Source organism: Triticum urartu, chromosome 5, assembly GCF_003073215.2.
Source record: "Triticum urartu cultivar G1812 chromosome 5, Tu2.1, whole genome shotgun sequence".
NCBI classification, from domain to species: domain Eukaryota; kingdom Viridiplantae; phylum Streptophyta; class Magnoliopsida; order Poales; family Poaceae; genus Triticum; species Triticum urartu.
The window spans coordinates 625,673,711-625,689,395 of NC_053026.1; the positions used below are offsets into that span (position 1 = coordinate 625,673,711).

General features: G+C 48.6%; 1 protein-coding gene and 1 pseudogene across 1 annotated transcript; both read right to left on the bottom strand.

Annotated features, from left to right (window-relative positions):
* Nucleotides 1–7,739: 7,739 nt before the first annotated feature.
* LOC125506353 lies at nt 7,740–8,756 on the bottom strand (annotated as a pseudogene).
* A 719-nt stretch (nt 8,757–9,475) lies between these two features.
* Nucleotides 9,476–11,704, bottom strand: LOC125507566 (pre-mRNA-splicing factor cwf23-like). The gene is made up of 4 exons (XM_048672107.1): nt 11,222–11,704; nt 10,539–10,745; nt 10,136–10,198; nt 9,476–9,736 (listed from the first exon to the last, which is right to left on the bottom strand). Exons 1-4 carry the CDS (start codon nt 11,702–11,704, stop codon nt 9,476–9,478), a joined length of 1,014 nt encoding a protein of 337 aa, XP_048528064.1.
* Nucleotides 11,705–15,685: the final 3,981 nt, after the last annotated feature.

The window sequence follows — 15,685 nt, forward strand, 5'->3', positions numbered from 1 at the left end:
CCTTTTGGTTGATCAAGAGATCGTTGAGGTTCTTCTTGCCTTGTATGCAAGTCGCAATACCTCTCTCAAGTTGCTCCTTCAACTTAGCATTTTCCTCAACAAGATGTATATGCTCACAACACGGGTTAGTAGCATTTGCATTATCAATTAAAACCATATGAGGAAAAGTTGCTTTCTCCTTAGTTAGCTTCACTTGGAGTTGATCATGAGACTCCTTGAGACTAGCGTGAATACCCTTCAAGGCCTTGTGGGCCTTGTCAAGTATATCAAACTCCTCTTTGAGTCTAGCAAGATCAACCCCGAGTTTGGCCTTCTCGGAATTTAGCACATGAGAAACAATGAGGGCATGATCATAATCTTTCTTTAACTTAGCATGATCAACGTTGTGTGACTCCTCAAGAGCCAAACGAAGACCACGCTCTTCCTCAAGAGCATTGGAAAGATTCGAAAACTCATCGGCATAGTCACGACTATGCCCTTCCATCTTAGAGATGGTGTCTTCGTGAGCCTCGATCATGTCATTGGCTTCACCAAGTTGTTCCAAGAGAGCAACAAAGTGCTTCTTGGATTTTCCCTTGAGTTTGCCCATAAAAGCCTCAAACTCGTTAGCCTCCACATTAGCTCCCTCAAGTTCATTAATGCTATCCATTTGGGAAGGATGATTAATGATGGTAGTTTTGATGTTGGAGGTTACCTTGTTGGTGGCTTTAGCCATGAGGCACTTGGCGGTGATGCTCTCGTTGGGTGAGTCGAAGAGAGACACCCGTGACGTTGTTGCAATGGCAACGGAGGCCATGGCAACCGACTCATCATCTTCATCATCGTCATCATCCTCATTGTACTCTTCTTGCACAACCAAAGCCTTGGGAGGAGTCTTCTTGGTGAAGTTGTTCTTGTTGGGGAACGACTTGGCCTTGTCCTTTCGGATGAGTTTGCCACCATTGTCTTCCCTCTTCTCATACGGGCATTCCGCAACGAAATGACTCACGTTGCCGCAATTGTAGCAAGTTCTTACGTTGCTTGCCCCTTGTGCCACTCGAGTTGTTTTTGCTAAAGTTGGGCTTCGAGTTTTTCTTGCTCCAAAATTGCCTTGAAGCAAGTGCCATGTGTTCATGATATGCATACTTCGTATCTTTGGGGTTGCTCTCCTCTTCTTCCTCTTCTTCTTCTTCTTCTTCCACGGTGAGCTTGGCCTTCAATGCAAGGTTAGGCTTCTTTGCCCGTTGAGAACGGAGCACCGCATTGTCGGCGGTCTTGTCCAAAATGTTCATGGCCACAAACTCATCCAACACTTCGCTTGAGGTCAAAGTGTGGAAGTCCGGTCTTTGACGAATGACGGAGGACATGGCCTTGTGGTAGGGAATCATTGCCTTGAGGAATTTGCGCTTGATCCAATTGTCATCCGTGTCCTTGCTCCCGTGATCTCGTAGTGAGACCGCGAGTTTGGTTACTCTCCGATAAAGCTCACGAGGTTCTTCATCTTCCTTCATTGCACTCATCGGCCTCATCTTGTACCACTTCATAGTTGGAGCGTTGAATGCTTGCGCTTCCTCGGTAGAGAGATACGACACAATGCCATGCATCTTTGGCCAAGGCGAAGGGACGAAGATGAGGTAGGTCTTCGGGTGGAATTGCATCTTGAATGATGAAGAGAGCATTCTCATTGAATTGATTGTCCGCGGCTTCTCGAGGAGTGAAGTTGCTTGGATCATGTGGATAGAAACCTTCTTCAATGATTCTCCAAAGGTTAGTGTTCACATGGTTTAAATGACGTTTAAAGCGGTAAACCCAAGAATCAAAATCCTCATTTTTCACAATCTTAGAGGGAGGACCGGCATGATTCAAATGAGTGGAAGGAACCGGTCCACCATAAACAAGTGGTGGTTCCACATGGGCAAAGATGCCGGTGCCATTCTTACCACTAGAAGAAGGATCCTTTTCACTACTAGCTTCCCCCTTGTCGGGGATAGCATCCGACACCTTGTTGGCAGAATCACCCACTTTCAACGGTGCGGTGGATAGTTTAAGCCCCTCAAGAAATTTAGTAAACATGCTTTCAACTTCGGTCATCATGGAGGTTTTCAATGTCTCCAAGGCCACATTGAACTCCTCACAAGAGACCGAAGTTCCCCCATCTCCCGTAGACGAGATCGGATTCACACCGGAGTGTTCCTCCACACCGTCTACAGTATCAACCATACTCTTTGGACGGTAAAGTCCTTAATAAAGAGACGAGGCTCTGATACCAATTGAAAGGATCGATATGGTTGACTAGAGGGGGGGTGAATAGGCAACTACCAATTTTTAGCTTTTCTTTACCAAATTAAACTTTGCATCAAAGTAGGTTGTCTAGATGTGCAACTAGGTGAGCAACCTATATGATGCAATAACAACAAGCATACAAGCAAGCAAGGGTAGAAACAATAAAGAGCTTGCACAAGTAAAGGTAAGAGATAACCAAGAGTGGATCCGGTGGAGACGAGGATGTGTTACCGAAGTTCCTTCCTTTGAGGGGAAGTACGTCTCCGTTGGAGCGGTGTGGAGGCACAATGCTCCCCAAGAAGCCACTAGGGCCACCGTATTCTCCTCACGCCCTCACACAATGCGAGATGCCGTGATTCCACTATTGGTGCCCTTGAAGGCGGCGACCGAACCTTTACAAACAAGGTTGGGGCAATCTCCACAACTTAATCGGAGGCTCCCAACAAGACCACGAAGCTTCATCACAATGGAATATGGCTCCGAGGCGACCTCAACCGTCTAGGGTGCTCAAACACCCAAGAGTAACAAGATCAGCTAGGGATGAGTGGGGGAATCGAAAATCCCTTGGTGGAAGTGTAGATCGGGGCCTTCTCAACCACTCCCGAGCAAATCAACAAATTTGATTGGCTAGAGAGATAGATCGGGCAGAAATGAAGCTTGGAGTATTTAATGGAGCTTGAGCAATAAATGGAGCTTGGGGGAGGAAGAGGTGGGTGAGAAGGAGGAAGGGGACTCCCTTTTATAGTGGGGGCAACAATCCCGTTGCCCCCCACCAACCAGCCCCGCACAGGGCGGTACTACCGCTGAGAGGGGGTGGTACTACCGCCAGGCGACGGTACTGCCGCGCCAACTAGTGGTACTGCCGCGCTGAGGAGACTTGGTAGGGAACGGACCCAAATGCGGTACTACCACGGTGGTAGGGCGGTACTACCGCTCCTGGAACGGTACTACCGCCACTACAACCGTGACTAGTGCCGCAAAACCCGACATGAGAAAAAGACCTCTCGAATCGAGGCGGTAGGAGCCAAACTACCCAGCGGTACTATGGCAGTGGGGTCAAGGGCGGTAGTACCGCTGTGGAGCGGTACTGCCGCTTGTGACCCTTCGGCCGTAGTACCACAGGCAGTGCGGTACTACCGCTGGGGGCGCGCGCGAGAGAGAAGGGATCTCTCAAATAAGCTGAGGACCAGCGGAGGAGCCAAGCCCCCAGCGGTACTACTGCTGTGGAGCCACGGCAGTATTACCGCTGCGAAGCGGTACTGCCGCTTGTGGCTTCTCAGCGGTACTACCGCTGGGTGCGCGGTACTGCCACTTAGACCTAGACAGAACAAGGAAGAGAGGAGAGATCTCTTCAATGGACAGGAAAAGCTCGGAGGGTGAGAAGCTGATGTGTACGTGATGATTCCACCCAAGCAAAACCCCAGCGGACCCCCTCTTGATAGTACGGTGCCCTCTACGCAACTAGTCCACCTAGAAAGAAACGAAAGAGCTACACCGTCTTGAAATACACTCCGAGGGGAAGAAAGCGTCTCGTGCTAGGGGAGAATCTGAGAATAATTCAACGCATAAGATTAGTCCGCAAACATGTTGTCATCAATCACCAAAACTACCTTGAGAGAGATATGTTGTAACAACAGCAACATATGCAAACTACCTCGTGAAGGAAACTAAACAGGATTCTAAGATGGATTTTCTTTGTTCACTAGCCACGATACACATTAATATGTATTCAACAATACGGTGAAAACTAAAAAAAGGAAACAAATCGGCTGCAACAAAAACCATGTTCATTTAAGTACCTCTTGAAGATTTCGGAGCAGCCTTTCTTCCAAATCTATAGATCCAGTTCCAACAACGTTGCATCTTCTCGGTTCAGGTGCTTGAGTTGACTCTGCTGGCAACATGTCCGATTCTTCAACAAGAGAAACACTTAATGGGACCAGGAAAACATTGTAGACTGAATGGTTTTCCAGTGCCATTTTCTGTTAAAAGAACAAGTATTTGTTAGCCACATAATAATAATAGAAACATATAATCGATTCCCACATAAAATAAAGCTCGGAAAAGATCCACAAGATGATATGCAAATGAAACCAATGACATAAATATTGAACCACAAATAGAGACAGCAAGAAGCCATGCATGATCAAACATGGGCATGCTGCCGACATTGTAAGAATTGCTTATGAACTTCTATCTTGCAGTGGATTAAAAACAAACTCAATTTTCTATGCTAGTTCAAGATCTATATGACTTTTGCAGTGGAAAAACTCTCCAAGACAAAAATATTAATATAGAGAAATGAGACTTACTGTTGCCAATTTGGAAGCCATGACAACAAGTGCTGAACCCTTGCTCCTTGATTTCTTAGTCATGAGCACAATGTCTTCAACCGTGCCGGATTGCTTAAAAATCTCGTCCAACATTGCTGCCGAGTAGTAATCTATACCCTCTTCCCATGAAACCTTCAAGATATTACCCTCGTCTGTTTTTGGCCCGTTCCCTGAAGTTCCACCCTTCTTATCTACATGGGCCTAAAGAGAAAAATAACCAAGTTGTGGTCAGTACCAACATTTTAAATACAAATTGGCTTGGCAAATATCTTGCAGCGTACAAATAGACAATATCTTGCACAGTTTTGAAATCTACATTGACGGAAAGGAAAAGAGAGAAATCTTCCCCCCCAAAAAAACTTTCTTCAATGTTAGAAAAACGAAAACACTAACGCCCACACGCATGGATCCTCATCCAACCAATTCTGCACGTATCTTGGCGCATTCTAGCAGTTTTTGTGTGCTACATAGGACTAAGCTGGTGTGTGGGCATTCATCCGGTCGCCCACATGTCCTTTTTCACCACATGGAGGGCTAGTGTGTGGGCGTTTAACAATTCGCCCACACATCAGTTTTCACACATGCAGAGGGGGCTGGTGTGTTTATCACTTCGCCCACACGCCCGTCTCCTCGCCCACACCCAAAGCTGGCGGTTGCCATGTGTTTCGGCAGGGTACATGGCAACTGCCCTAGCTTTACTTGTAAGCAGGTGGCAACTCTTTTTTACCTGAGTTGTCATGTGTTTTTGCATGGTACATGGCAACTGCCCTAGCGTGCACGTAAGCAGATGGCAACTCTTTGCCTTTACATGGCAACTGCCCTGGCGTGTTTGTGAGCACACGGCAACTCTCTCTTTTACCCGAACATGTTTTTTTGCCATGCCTTTTGGTAGTGCTACACGGCAATTGCCTAGTGTTAGTGGGTGGCAACTCCTAAAGTTTTGAAATCATGACAACTGCAGTAGACCAGACCATACATGGCAACTGCAGTTGAACAACCATGGCAACTGTAGTTGTCTGACATGGCAACCGAAGTTCAGCGACATGGCTATGAGGCCTGACGTACGGGGCGTGTGAGCGTTATCTATTTCGCCCACACACACGCGTGTGAGAGGGATCGGGGGAGAAAAAAAGAGGTGTGTGGGCATTACTTGTTTTGCCCACACGTAGGTGTGTGGGCTGTTCCTCTTATACACCACACAAAATGTGTGGGCAGACCCTCTAACGCCCACACGTGTGGCACTTATCGACGTGCTAGAAAAAACAATGATGTCAAGGAAGATGTTTGATGCTGGAATAATCTACTCCCTCCGTCCCATAATGTAAGACGTTTTTTGACACTAGTGTAGTGTTAAAAAACGTCTTACATTATGGGACGGAGGGAGTAGATATGGTCACATACTCACATGGCTACTTTGGATGATAAAAATAATTTTGCTGATCCGGTTGACGATAAAGATTTTCTCCCGTTTTATATTATAAGAGCATTACTAGTAGAACCCTCAAACCCTCACTGACATTTTAAGGGTCCAAAAATGATCTTTTTGTGCACTTTTATGGGTTGAAAAACAGGGGCAAAGATTAGAACCCTCAAACCCAACCCTTATAACGGAATATTCTCCATGAACGACGTTGTCGTTGCGCGCGGGAGGTCGACGGGGCGGCCGCCGGCGACTAGCAGCGGCGGTCGCGGGCGTGGGCGCGGGAGTTGGGATGATTTTTCCCTCCCGCGTGAGGATAACCACCAAATGAGGGTTGGGGTAGGTTTTGCTTCCCAACCCTTACTTTTGAGGATTAGGAGAGGGTTTGAGGGTTGGACCTTTAAAATTTTTTTGAGGGTTTGAGGGTTAAGGGGTTCTAGTCTACGGCTTTTTTCGACAAAAACTATAAAAAAATCAGTTATTTTTAAGAGTTTGAGGGTTTGAGGGCTCTACTAGTAATGCTCTAAAGCAATGCTAATCCAGTTTTAGAGTGTTAACCTACAAATGTGTTGTATGCTCATCTGTAAGGCTACAACTGCAGTTGCAAACGCTATCCCCTCTGATCAACTGCATCCTTCAGGAATACTGATTTAGAAGTAAGCTAGTTTTAAGGTGCATCATTTTACTTTTTAAATCTAGGGTCCCGATAACTGTCACACGTGTGGTGTATCGGATAGTTGTACCACACGCCTCGTGTGGCATGGACAGCAACCAGCCCACACACTTACATGTGGGCAAAACAACTAATGCCCACACACATCTTTTTTCCCTCCTGAACCCTCTCACATGCGTGCGTGTGGGCGAAGTTGATAACGCCCACACGCCCGTATGTCAGGCCTCGTACCCTTCTGGTCCCGCACGCGACGCGTGACGTCCATCGCGCGCCCGCAGTTGCCATGGTCCAGACCCTCGTCCATGTTTGTTTATCTGCAGTTGTCATGTCGCTGAACTACGGTTGCCATGTCGGACAACTGCAGTTGCCATGGTTGCTCAATTGCAGTTGCCATGTATGGTCTGATCTAATGTAGTTGCCATGATTTCATAACTTTAGAAGTTGCCACATACTAACACTAGACAGTTGAGAGAGTTGCCATGTGCTCACAAGCATGCTAGGGCAGTTGCCATGTAATAAAAAAGAGTTGCCATATGCTTACGTGCACGTTAGGGCAGTTGCCATGTACGTGCACGTTGGGGCAGTTGCCCTGTACCATGCAAAAACACATGACAACTCGGTAAAAGACAGTTGCCATCTGCTTACGTGCACATTAGGCAGTTGCCGTGTACCCTGCAAAAACACATGGCAACTCGGGTAAAAAAAGAGAGTTGCCACCTGCTTACAAAGCACACTAGAGGCAGTTGCCATGTGCGCTGCAAAAACACATGGCAATTAGCAGCTTACGTGTGGGAGAGGAGACGGGCGTGTGGGCGAGATGGCAAATGCCCACACACCAGCCTTTGTGCGTGACTGAAAACTGATGTGTGGGTGAACTGCTAAACGCCCACACACCGACCCCTCCGTGTGGTAAAACGGATGTGTGGGCGAACTATGTCACACACCACACACACGCCTTGTCCTACGTGGCACAGAAAAATCAGCTAAATTGTGTCAAGATTCGTGCATATAATACTGAACGGTGATGGATGCGTGTGGTCGAGATGATCAACGCCTACACGTGTAAAACGAATAAATAGAATAGATTCAAACGACAGCGAGACATTACCGAAGTCGAAGCAGAGCCACAGACATGAGCGTTAACATTTCCGTAAATCTAAAGTTTAAAGATGTTCCTAACATCATTCATAATCCCAAAAGGCAAGCAGCGATTGTAACTGCAGCAAGAGTACTACATCGCTATCAATCCTGCACAGTAAAACGAATAAATAGAATAGATTCAAACGACAGCGAGACATTACCGAAGTCGAAGCAGAGCCACAGACATGGGACGTCCTGGCAGCGAAGTCATTCAGTACGCGCTCGATATCGGCAATGTTCCGCTTCTCCTCTCGCTTGGCGAGCTCAGCAGGATCGACGCCTCGGCCGGCGGCAAAGGCGCGCTCGCGCTCCTCTAGGTCTGAGACGGCCTTCCGCCGCTTGAGCCCTCTCGCCTTGGCGCGGGCGGCGGCCTCGCGGCGGCTGCGGAGGCGGGCGTCGAACTGGCGGCGGAGGGACTCGTCGCGGAGGAACTTGTACGAGCTGGTGAGGCTCTGGAAGTCGGCCGTGGCGTTGGGGTCGTCGGGGCGCTTGTCGGGGTGCCGGAGCCGCGACTGCGTCCGGTAGGCCTTGTCGATCCGCTCGACGCTCAGCGCCGCGCCCTCTCGCCCCATCCGGGAGGCGGAGCACCTCGTAGTGGTCGACGTCGTCAACCTCTCGCCCCATCTCGGATCAGATGCCGACGACGCGTGTGGATTGATAGCAGGCTCTGTGCCCTGCGTGTGGTTCACCGAGGAGGCGGGAGGCGGCGGGCGGCGGGCGACGGGAACGAGAGGCTGTTGGGTCTGGTTCAGCCAAAAACACGTAGGGGCAGTGTGGGGTCGAACTGTAGATCGTGCCCGATTTTGAGATGGACTCTCTCTGCTCCGCGTCCGTGACCGATCGGGCTTCCGTTCCGTCACCTTCCCGGCCGTCCGATTACACCCGCGCGGTGGCTAAAGCATCTCCAGCGGGTGATGTAAGTATCTTGTGCACCTAACATGTAGTTTTACATTATCAAAAAGTGAATTTTGAATCACCTCAAAGCTTGTTTGCACCAACAAATATGTAAAATAGGGCATCATTTTGCTACACCCGGTGATGTATGTTGGACACGAAAACATGGAAACATTATAAATTTAGATAAAACATGCAAATTTCAAACATAGTTTTGATACAAACTAAAATCGTAGTTCCGATACAAACTAAAATCGTAGTTCCGATACAAAGATTCTTCGACTACAAACTACTACAGACTGCTCATTGGGAAGGTAATCCTAGTCGATCTCGAAGGCCAACGAGTTGGCCTCCTTTTTCATCGAGTTTGAACTATTGAGTACGACTACCGTCCAGGGGCCAGCCTCGTCCCCCTTCCTCTTATTCTACTCCTTCACGTTCTTTGCCTTGTTCCGCACACATAGAAATCATACTTTGTCTGCACAAGGTGCGGATGTTCCGCTGCAAACCTTGCCATCATGGCCTCATCCTGCAAACGAGCGCCGCACTAATCAAGAATGAGTTGTGTCTCATTCTTCTACGCGACAGTCGTCATCTCGATGTCGAGACCGACGAATCCCGCATTGACCTAGTTGTCAATCTCCGGGAAGTTCAAGTGGGACTTCGGCCGCCCGAGGCGCAAACAAGCCTTGTCGAATGCGCGGGCGGCGATGTCGGGCTCGTCCACGTGCTGAGCCAGTAGCGCACTCCTTCCTACATGATCTCGACCGAGTAACAGGCGGATTCACGTCGATGCATGCCGTGGAAGCCGATGGAGCTCCTCGAGTGGAGGCGTGGCGGCATCACGGCGGCGGTCGAAACGGGCAGAGAGAGGCCGGTGGAGACGGGGTATCTGCGGCGAAGAGTCGTGGCGGCGACGACTTCAACAGACAAATTTGGTGGCGGTGGCGAATTCGGTGGAGGCGGTAGCTCGGATGGTGGAGAAGGGCGGGGGAGGCGGGGGCGAGGCCGAATCTGCAGCGGATTCAAGATGCATGAATTATACACATTGATTCCTTCTCTGAAACTGTAAGGTCAAAAACACCGTCATTAGATGATCGGTTTGACACAACATACAATGCGCATTCCACGAGTATATCTATATCACACAACATCATATGCAACTACCTTGTGAGGGAAATTAAACATAATTCTAGGATGAATCTTCTTTGTTCACTAGCCGCGGAACACATGAATATATACTTAACAAATATAGTGGAAACTAAAGAGGAACCAAAGCGACTGCAACAAAAATCGTCCTCATTTAAGTACCTCTTTAAGCTTTCGGCATGTCCATGGTTCGAAATTGCAGAATCCAGTAACATCAGTGTTGCTTGTTCTCGGTTAACGTCTTTGATTTGACTTTCCTGGGACCAGAGCAACACTTAATGGGACCGGGAAAACATTGTAGGCAGAACGGTTCTTCAGTGCCGATCGCTGTTAAAAGATCAACAAGTATTGGTTAGCCACAGAATATTAACATATAATCAATTCCAAAAGATAATAAAGCTTGCAAAAGATCCAATCCACAAGATTTTATGCAAATGAAACAATGACACCAATATTGAAAAATCAACAGAGAGAGCAACACACCATATGGACAAAAAACATAGGCATGTAGACAATGTTTAGAATTGCTTATGAATTATGAATTTGTATCTTGCAGTGGATTAAAAACGAACTCGATTTTCTGTGCTAGTTCAAGATCTACTAGACTTTTGGTCAAGGTGGAAAAATTCTCTGAGGCAATAAAGAAATATAGAGAAATGAGACTTACAGCTGCCTCTTTGGAAACCATGACAACAAGTGCTGAACCCTTGCTCTTTGATTCGCTAAACTTGATCACAATGTCTTCAACCGTGCCAAATTGCTTGAAAATCTCGTCCAACCTTGCTGCAGTGTAGTAATCTGCACCCCCTTCCCATGAAACCTTCAAGATCGTACCATTGTCTGTTTTTGGTTCGCTCTCTGGAGCTCCATGTCCCTAAAGAGAAGAAAGAAAAGTTAGAAAATTCAATTAGGCAAATCTCTTGCAGCTTAGAAATAGACAATATCTTGCATATTTTTGAAATCTACGTTGACGCTAATTAAGGAAGAGAGATGAGAAATCTACACACAGAGAAAAAAAATCTACAATGTTCGGATGAAGCGATGAGCCGATGATGTGTCAAAGGAAGATGTTTGATGCTGAATAATCTAGATATGTTCACATGGCTACTTTGGATGATGAAATACATTTGCTATCCTGTTTTAGAGTGTTGTAAGTTATAACCTACAAATGTGTTGTATGTTCATTGTACTTTTTACATGTAAAGTTTAGAGAAATTCCCCAAAATCATTCATCGTCCCAAAAGGCAAGCACCAAATGTAACTGCAGCAAGAATACATCGCTATTTATCAATCCTGCACAATATATAAGACGAACAAATTGAATAGACTCAAAGAAGCGTGAGACATTACCGAAGTGGAAGCAACGCCAGAGATGCAGGACTTCTTGGGAGCGAAGTGCTCATCCAGCGTGCGCTGGATATCGGCAGCCATCGGCTTCTCCTCCCGCTTCGCCAGCTCGGCAGCGTGGACAGCGAGGCCTCCGCGGGCGGCAAAGGCGCGCTCGCGCTCCTCTAGGTCTGAGACGGCCTTCCGCCGCTTGAGCCCTGTGGCCGCGGCGCGGGCGGCGGCCTTACGGCGGCCGCGGAGGCGGGCGTCGAACTGGCGGCGGAGAGGCTCGTCCCGGAGGATCTTGTACGAGCTGGCGAGGCTCTGGAAGTCGGCGGTGGCGTCGGGGTCGTCGGGGCGCTTGTCGGGGTGCCGGAGCCGCGACTGCGTCCGGTAGGCCTTGTCGATCCGCTCGACGCTCAGCGCCGCGCCTTCCTCGCCGGACGGGAGGCGGAGCACCTCGTAGTGGTCGACGTCGTCGTCGCCCTCTCGCTCCATAACCGCCATCGGGGAACCGGCCGCAGTTCGGCGAAACCTAGCCCCTCGGCATAGTGCGTGTGGTTCGGCGTGGAGGTTGTACGCGCCAGCCGAGCTAGCCGGCAGAGGGCGGCCGCGCTGGAGACCCTCGGCGGCTGGAGGCAGCAGGCGACGGGAACGAGAGGCGGTGGGGAGCGCGATTAGGGCTGATCCAGCCAAAAAGACATATGGGCCATGTCGTGCCCGATTTTGAGATGGACTCTCTCTGCTCCGCGTCGGTGACCGATCCGTCACCTTCCTGGCCGTCCGATTACACACGCGCGGTCGATAGGGGCATCTCCCAGACCTGATATATCTTCGTGTAAAGAAAGAAAAACACCTGATGTATCTTGGACACCCAAAAAGTAGTTCTACATCACAAAGCAGTGAATTTTGCATCACCTCAAACATGTTTGCTCCGACAGATGATGTAAAATTCAAGTAGGACATCATTGTGCTGAAACAAGTGATGCATATCGGGCACGAAAACATCAAAACATTGCAAACACATTAGCCAAAAATCACACGCCACACACCTCCTCAAGCAAATAGGAGTATCTTAGAAGTATATATCGTCATCGTCCACGGATAGGCTGGGCTTCCTGGTGTGATGCGCATGTGCTTGAGCGAGGAGCAACAAAAATCTTGGAAGTGACATGATTCGCAAACAAAAAAATCTAGAAAGTGGCATGGACAATCTTGTGGTTATGCATGTTTTCGTGGACCTTTTTACAAAGTTGACTGGCACACCGTTCTCTACGTGCCAGTGCTAAATAAACAAGGTGAGAAACTAAGCTAAGTATTTGTTTATACCTAGCTAATCTGATATGAAAAAATTGTAGACATATCACAAGCGATAGATTTCAGCTGGTACATGTTTCTACTTGTACTGGATGTTGAGTGCGCCAACACTGCGTGCGATGTGCGATTTTAACTTGATAATGCGAGAGAATGTCTGCATCCGAAGATATACACAACCTAATCATCCATGGTTCAAATCATAAAGAAACACACAATAATAAGCTTAAAAACACGCTGAAAACTCGGTACCATGCAACTGAACACAAGCATTTTTTAATACTTTTTTAATATATGCTACTTATGCTTATCTATTCTGAAACTGCATCTGCAAGGCACTGTTTGTCCTGCGTTCCAGATCGATGCCGCTTTATTCGTGGGTTGGGTTGTGTAACACCTCGGGAGTAATGCAATAGTAACTCCACGCTGATGATGCCAAGTCATCATCTTTAACATGCTATTAGCCATTAAGATTCAAAATCCTTTTTAATTCAAAATTCAAATAGTGGTAAAATAAAACTTCTTAAAATAAATAATGAAAAGTGTTCATGTTATTGCAAATAATCCCAAAGCAATTATAGAAACAAAGACAACATTTTATAAAATATCTAAATGCCCTAAAACAATTTAAACAGTACACATTCAACCCCTTTTAATACACTTTTCCTATTATGGAAAATTCAAATTTACTCCTATGCCTGCCAAACTTTTTGTGCCAGTACGAAATGTTGTAGTATATTTAAATACCCAAGCTCCATAATTTTGCAAAGTCATTTGGTGGCTTATTCAATTGCAAACAATGGTTGTTTTAAATTTCAGAAAAAGAAAGCCCCTGACACCTATTGTGCCACTGGGCCTAATGCCATAGTGCACCACAACCCAGCGTGCACCTTACACGGAACAGCCCACCTCCCGGTCATCCCTAACCTCCTGTTCACCCTCGTCACCATGGAGCACTCGTGCCCGCACACGCCTCCGATTGCCACACGTCATCCATCCGGTGACTTCGCGCGAGGATAAGAACACCCCGAGTCCCTCCTCTCTCTCCTGGACGAACCCTAGGTCACTTAGCCCTCTCCTCTTCGTCGCCCCCATTGATTTGGTGCGCACCGAACGGAGCCATCGCCGCCGCGTTGACGTTCTCGTGCCCCGAGGCCTCCCCGTGCCACGGGAGGTTGTCCGGGAGCTCCGCCGCGTCGACACACGCCGTCCGCGCCGTACCGCGCGAGCCTGGATCAACGCCATCACCGGATCGGGCGCGTCCCTCTGCTTCGGCCGCCGTCGTCCCGTCGCGTCGCCTCACCTCTTCGGTCCTCCTCGACCCGTCCCGAGCTCGCCACCGACCTCACCGGCGAGCCCTCCTCCAATTCCCCCTTCCTCAACCTTGATCCATCGCCGTGTTCGCCTGCACCCGACGAGGCCGCCATGGACGGAGCTCTGCTCCCGTCCGCGCAAACACCGGCAGCCCGTGTGGCTTGCTCGCATGGACGCGGGCGCGCTGCAGCTGCTGCTCTCTCGCCGCTGCGCTGCTGCTCAAGCCGCCGCGTTCCTACTTCCGCTGCCGCTTCTTTGCTGCTCCGCTGCGGCTCTTCACTGCTGGCCGCCGCAACTACCCTCTCGCCCTGCTCGCGTGCCGCTCCTACTACCTCCCTTTCCTGCCGTTGCTCCCGAAGGCCCTCGGCGAGCCACCCCGCGCGCGCCCTGAACCCCTGACCGCTTCCTGGACGTGCGCCCGTGTGCGCCGCGCCACAGCCTGGCTTCTGCCGCTGGCTCTCTACCAGGGCAGCCGCGCTCGCTCGCGTACGTGCCCGGCCGGCTGGGCTCTGCCTAGTAAGGCCGGCCCCTTTTGGTATTAGATTAGCATTAGTTTAGTTTCTAATTAACTTAATAGCAAATGACAGGTAGGACCACTGCTAATTTTAAGAGATAATTAAAACCTGTTAAAAAATAGTGTATGACAAGGGGTCCCACTAGACCGTTGACTAGTCAAACGTGGACCAGTCAACTGCTGACTGGGCAGTTGACTGGCCCCACCTGTCAACCTCATGTACACTTTGGCCTTCGGCAAATTTGACAATTTTGACCTTGGGATGAAATCAATTCACGGAATGAACTGTCCGTGAAACTATTTCACAGCACTGACCCTTTTGTGTAGCGCCCGCCACGCAGGCGCCACACCCTATGGTGCAACGCCCAACTCTGGGGCGTTGCACGGCTGTCCACCGTGGCAGCCCTTGGGCCCGCACCCAGTAGTGCAGCGCCTTCGAGCTAGGCGCCACACATGTAATGTGCAGCGCCCGGCCCGTAGGCGCTGCACTGTGACTTATCCAGCGGCTTGGCCCCCCCCCCCCCCTCCCCCCACCCCACACACCCCAACCCGAGCTTTGCCCCCTCTCCCACTCTCTCTCCCTCTCAAATCCTCTCCCAAATCTTGCAAATTTGAAGAATTTGTCCGTGGATTTCGAAGTCATACCCTCCCTCAAGGTAATCTTCTCCGATCCCCTTGTTTTGATCCAAGTAATGCTAGTTTGGGGAAACCCTAGTTTTGTTTGGATCTAGAGATTTGCATGGAGATGTGAGATCTTTGTTTGCCAATTTCCTATGATTAGGCTTTGTTAGTATGTTAGGGTTATTCTTATGGGTGTTCTTATGTTGGTGCTAGGGTTATGGTTAGGGTTAGGATTAGGGTTATTGTTAGGGTTATGGTTATGGTTAGGGTTAGGGTTAGGGTTGTTGTTTGATATATATATATTAGGGTTTGTATTCCGTGTTAATCCTTAAATTAGCACTCATGGAAGCAATGTTACGTTGTGTTGTTTGAATGCTTATAGGGATGGGAAGAACATGTGTGTTTGTTCATCATGGGAACAAAGACACCTTCTTGAAAGGCAATATTGAACCAGATCCGGATGAGCTTGATATGGTGTTTGATAGTAGTCCTAGCTATGCGGAGCTCTTGCAACAAGTGAGGAAAGATTTGAATTGGATGGACCCTAGTGATATCGTTGAGTTGGAGGGAAGGCATAATGTAGGTTTTGGAATGCACATCCATTGGAAGACAATGCATATCAACTCGGAGCAACGTTGGGTTGCATACAAGGAAACGGTGGCCGATTCACTTGACAAGGCTCTTGAGTTATTTGCAACGAAGAAGGTTGATTCAAATTTGCATTT

Bases quoted from the DNA above. Each gene is read 5' to 3' on its own strand.
- LOC125507566 (XM_048672107.1), bottom strand. From the start codon at position 11,704: ATGGCGGTTATGGAGCGAGAGGGCGACGACGACGTCGACCACTACGAG. The intron at 10,746-11,221 runs GTAATGTCTCAC...TCTTCTCTTTAG, and splicing joins CTGGCGTTGCTTCCACTTCG to GGACATGGAGCTCCAGAGAG. The intron at 9,737-10,135 runs GTCCCAGGAAAG...AATCCGCTGCAG, and splicing joins TCCCATTAAGTGTTGCTCTG to ATTCGGCCTCGCCCCCGCCT.